This window comes from Aegilops tauschii, chromosome 1, assembly GCF_002575655.3.
Source record: "Aegilops tauschii subsp. strangulata cultivar AL8/78 chromosome 1, Aet v6.0, whole genome shotgun sequence".
Classification (NCBI taxonomy): domain Eukaryota; kingdom Viridiplantae; phylum Streptophyta; class Magnoliopsida; order Poales; family Poaceae; genus Aegilops; species Aegilops tauschii.
This window is the reverse complement of record NC_053035.3, coordinates 299060554-299065688: the sequence shown is the minus strand read 5'-3', so window position 1 is coordinate 299065688 and position 5135 is coordinate 299060554. Positions and strand designations below refer to the sequence as shown.

The 5135-nt window shown below is 50.3% G+C and overlaps 1 protein-coding gene across 1 annotated transcript; it reads right to left on the bottom strand.

Annotated features, from left to right (window-relative positions):
- Window positions 1–2675: 2675 nt before the first annotated feature.
- Window positions 2676–4876, bottom strand: LOC109774476 (uncharacterized). Its single transcript, XM_020333196.4, has 8 exons — window positions 4290–4876; window positions 4154–4175; window positions 3989–4045; window positions 3801–3882; window positions 3625–3720; window positions 3409–3533; window positions 3313–3331; window positions 2676–3198 (listed from the first exon to the last, which is right to left on the bottom strand). Exons 1-8 carry the CDS (start codon window positions 4390–4392, stop codon window positions 3052–3054), a joined length of 651 nt encoding a protein of 216 aa, XP_020188785.1. The 5' UTR covers window positions 4393–4876; the 3' UTR covers window positions 2676–3051.
- Between the last annotated feature and the right edge of the window lie 259 nt (window positions 4877–5135).

The window sequence follows — 5135 nt, the reverse complement described above, 5'->3', positions numbered from 1 at the left end:
GGTTATTCATGTTATACACAATAACTACGTACTTGGCCTATCTTGTAGAGGCCGGAGGACAGAGATCTTTTTATGGTAATGTCTATCTGGTGGAGCATATGCCTATTGAGGTTCTCTTCCATAATGAATGACGACGTAGTATTCGGATAGAACCTCCCCCATCCTATGTTGTTTTTTTACTTATGTTATGAGATGGTATCTTTTTGAACGTGTTCAGGTATGTCTTGTGTACATTTTGTTCTGAATATTTGTTTAACGCTCTTGCATGAGAACTGTAGAATGAAAAGTGTCAAAAGTTTGTAGCCAATAAATTGTCAACAGTTGTTGAGTTATCGAGTCTCATCTCACAGAGAAATAAAACTTACTAGTTGGAGTATGATTAATCTCGAAAGAGGCTTTCGCCCTGTTTTATAAATAAAGCAACAACCGAAGAAAAACCACGGCCGAATGATACAAGGTGGTGAGGTCGCCCTCTTACAAAGCCGATCTCAGGATAATCGGATCACGCAACGCACACGACTACGCTACCAACAGAGAACATAGGAAGCTCTAAGAGCATCTCCAACAGGCGCATACAAGTTTCGCACGCTAAAATAATTTTAACACGCCACTGTAGCACTTTTAGCGCGTCGGACCCAACATTGGTTTAGCAGATGCCTAAAAATATGCGCCCAATATAACACGGAGTGAAAATTATGAAGTGCGCGCAATCCGGTGCCCCAAAATTGCAGCTTCTGATAGCGCTTTTTAGCGCATGCCCAATCCTTTTTGGCGCATGCACTATTTTACAGCTTCTGCTGGAGCTGTCCGGCGTCTAAAAAACCCAAATTTTAGCGCGTGGAGCAGTTTTTGTGCGCCTGTTGGAGATGCTCTAAACACACCGTCATGCTACAACCTAGTACACCTAAGCCCCACGACAACGCCCTCGGCGCCGAGCGTCGCCACTGCCGAGTCCACAACGGAGAAAGGTCTTCACCCGGAGCCCTGGCACGGAGAGAAGAACTACGACGACATCTTCAAGAAGAGAGCGGCACCCACGGGTGTCGCCGTCGTCGGTGCCAAGGGCGCGGAGCTTTCGCTCGGCAACTCACGCGCACAATCACGAGGCCGCCAGGACGAGCGCGACAAGGTTAGAACCCTAGATCCAGATCAGGGCGACCCAGAGGGGAGTATGCCCGAGCCACCCACCACTACACCTCCCTTCGCCCACACGACCATGAAGGAGAGCCACCACCGCCGCAATGGTGCCTGCTAACAAGCAAACCATGCGGACCGCCATCTAAGGCCGCTGCCCCGGCATCCCTTTCGCGAGACACCGTCCACCGCCCACTTCACAGCGCACTCAGCCATGGTAGGAAGAGCAGAGGCACACCCCCTACCCAGGTCCTGGCCCAAGCTAGCTAGCACGACACCATGTCCGTGGCCACCGACGGCGATCCGCCCAGCAACGCAACGGTATCACGACCACCACCGTCGACTGCCGCACCCGCAAGGAGGTCGAGAGCACCACCCGCGAGCACATCCTAAACCGCACCCCACCTCACCTACCCGGAGCAAGCTCTCCGATCTGCCTCGGACCCAGATCCGGTCCGCCCGAGCACAAAACCTAGGTCGAGGTCTGGACACCTCGGATCCTGCGAGTGATGCCAGCGGCTGCTGTGCTTCGGTCCTCAAGCCAAAAATAGTAGGTTCTTAGTCACGCGGGTGCTTCTATTGTCCATTGAGAACCATTTATTATCGGAATCAAAGTTTTATTACCCAAACATGCCACCTCGACGTGCACACCGTCAGCCCGAACCCAGGAGAAGGGGGTCGGGTCGTCGCCTTTAGCAAGCAAGCTGATCCGAGTATGATTAATTGAGAGACCATCACGATATCAATTTATTCATGGCATATATTATGAAGAATGTCTCCAGAAGTGGGATAAGAGAGGTGAAGCTCACCATACCCAGGTCCCCATGTGAATATTTGTGGCACTGTCTTTGTGGAAGTTTGGTATGGAAGATCATGGAACTGCTCTTATGCCTGGGATAAGATTTGCAAACCCAAGGACCAACGTGGCCTTGGTATTCTGGATGTCGCCACTCACAATAAAGCTCCGCTTATTAAGCATCTTTACAAATTCTGTAACAATGCTGATTTACCATGAGTTAAGCTTATCTGGGAAAAATTATTATGGTTCAAGCTCACTTCAAAATAAACTTGATGGTTCCTTTTGGTGGAAAGATGTTCAAAACACACTGTGTGTAAGCATGAGGAAGGGGATACAATATTGTTCTCGCGTGATAATTGGACTGATGGGGCACTTGCTCATAAATTTCCTGAATTGCACTCTTTTGCCAAAGATGTTATGGTGCCTCTTTCATTGGTCAAGGCCTCTGTTGACCTTTCTGAACTGTTCCATGGGCCATTTTCAGTTAAGCATATGATCAGTTCATTGAGCTTCAAAACCTTTTGCCACAGGGCTCTCAGCTGGATGGAAAGGATATCTGGATTTGCAGCGATCAGCCTAACAAATACTCCTCCACCAAAATGTATGCGAACCTTATGGGGAACTTTAAAGGCCATGTGATTTTCAAAAAAAAAAAGAGAAAAAACTGAAAGAATGAAAGTAGACTCAAACGTAAGATCTTTGTCTGGTTGGCTCTCCACGATAGAACAAACACCAAAGCTCTGCTCAAGAGGAAAGACTTCTTTATGAATAATTACAACTGCAGCCTTTGTCAACAAAGCACTGAGGAAACTCTTTTGCATCTCTTCTGGGATTGTGAGAGTTTGCTTTATCATGCTGGGATTTTCTTCTCCGTGACAGAAGAAGAGGTCTCCCCTTTTATGACGAGACTGTTCTGCCTCTGGAGTAAATTCCATATGTAGATTGCTATGGATATAATCATTCTCACTTGCTGGAATATTTGGATGCAAAAAAATATGACAAGTTCTAAGCTGACCCCAAGCCTCAAAATTCGCCTACTAAAACAGGAGGAACATAATATCAGCTACTTGATCTCCATCCATTTCCCACTCGCAACGGCAGCCCAAGACCCCACAGAACTACCTGTAGGACGCTGGCTGCGGCGCATACCCGACCTGAGGCGGCATCGGCTGATCGATGCGTGACATCTGCTGCGTCGGAGGGACCGTCATCGCAGCCCCGCCCAGCTTGCCATCCCTCTTGTCCATCTCCACCTTGTGCTGCGTCTGGAAAATTCCATCAGATCGATCGCCGTGTCAGCGTCGGCTCAAGTGTTCAATGTCATCAAGGAACAAGAAAGCTTCAGTTGTTTAAGCGAAGCGAAGCTCGTGTGCCATTACCTGCATACAGGAGCAAACCCTGCACAAACAAATTCATGCAGTTCAGAAAGAAGGTTTCTTCAAATGGCCTGGGGAAGAAGTCAGAGAGTGTCTTACGTCCAGTAGACCGCGTCGGAGACGCAGGAGATCGCCTGCGAAGCCTCGGAGAGTTCCTGGTTGCCGACGATGCAGGCGACCAGGGAGCAGATGCAGGCCAGCTGCTGGAGGCAGAACATGAAGCTCTGCACGCACGCAGTAACCAAAACGAGTTCAGAGATGATAAGTGATCACTTGCGAAGTTGTGAAACGATGGCAGTGGGAATGAGGTAGTACGATGATGCAGTTGTCGCACTGGGTCGTCTGGATGTTGAACTCGTCCTGCAGCAGGAACCTGGTCGAAGCAACCGAGCTGCCGAAGCAGAGGAACGCCTGCAAATCCGGTTGATCAGAGTTGAAAATTAAGAGGAGGCCAAGAGGTAGAAGAACACATGTGTCACGCACGCACGCACCTCTGTTGCGAGGCATAGTTCTGGGCATTTGCTCTCGCCGCACCTGCCGCTGCATGGCATGTACCCGGCGCAGCACACGTATCTGGAACGCCGACAGAGACGCATGGATGAGCGAGACTGAAGAACAGAGAACTGTACCAGTACTACAAATCAAAGGAAACACTAGAACAATGAAAATTAAGCTTCACCTCGACATGTCGTTGTAGAGAGCACGCCTGCGGAGCATGTAAGAGACGCATGGGCCGCTGGATAACATCAAAAGTTCAAAACACAAAACAGATACAGTTGTTAGAATTCATCAGCTGGGAACTCCAACGCCTGGGATCCGGAGAATCGGAACAGTGCCCACTCACCACCACAGCGACAGACAGCAGTCTGCATCAAAAGGTAGAACAAAAGGACGCAAAAAATAAGATCAGGTCCTGACATATCTTGAGAAATCAAAACATCTACTCAGTACTTCATAAGTTGGCAGGATAGGATACACACATGGGAAATCCGCCTGGATGGCGCAGGTGAGGTCGGTCTGCCAGACGTTGCGGTAGCTCCGCCGGAGCAGCGCCTTGTCCATGTACTCCTGCGACGCCGCCATCTCGCCGCAGCGCGCTGGGTTGCCCCGGCTCTTTTTTTAGAATGAAGACGCCAGATGCATCCGGCTTTAAATTAATAGAACCCCAACAACAGAGTAGCACACCAACCAGTCTTAAAACAACCAAAAGCCACACCGGCCCATGACACAAAGTTCGGACGGAGCTTAACAAGCCACTATCGAATTACAAAGCATAGCCCGTACAGAGCGTGCAGGCTCGCCAAGCACTCAAAAAAGACCACGGAGGCCACCGTAGTCAAGGCTCCCTAGCCGACGCGTACACTTGCAATATTCGTTGTTGAGGGTTCTTGAACATTTCAGCATCCTCGCGGTCCCACGCGGTCGTCTTGGCGGCGACTGCGAGGGAGCTCTGGATAGCTTATCTAGCAAGGCAGCAATGGCGGGTTGGCGATGGCTAGTCGCTTAAGATAGGCGCGCTTTGGTGCCAGTCCCGGTCGGCCGCCGGAAGAAATGGTCGACGGTCAATGCCAGAGTCGTCGTCTGGAAAGTGAGAAGATGGTACACGTTGGAAGCTTCCATTGCAAGCGATCAAACCAAGGCGAAGGATGACCGGATCGTGAAGTCTCTGAAGCAAGAGTCCGCACGATGGGTCCAGCAGGCATGCAGTTCGTGACTGGAGAGCGTCCGTGCCGCCGTGCGCCGCCGCGCGGGACACGCCAAGGTCTATGACTGTGAGCAGCACAAGGGCGACCTACCTTCCGTTTCCTCCTCTCGATCTGCACAGG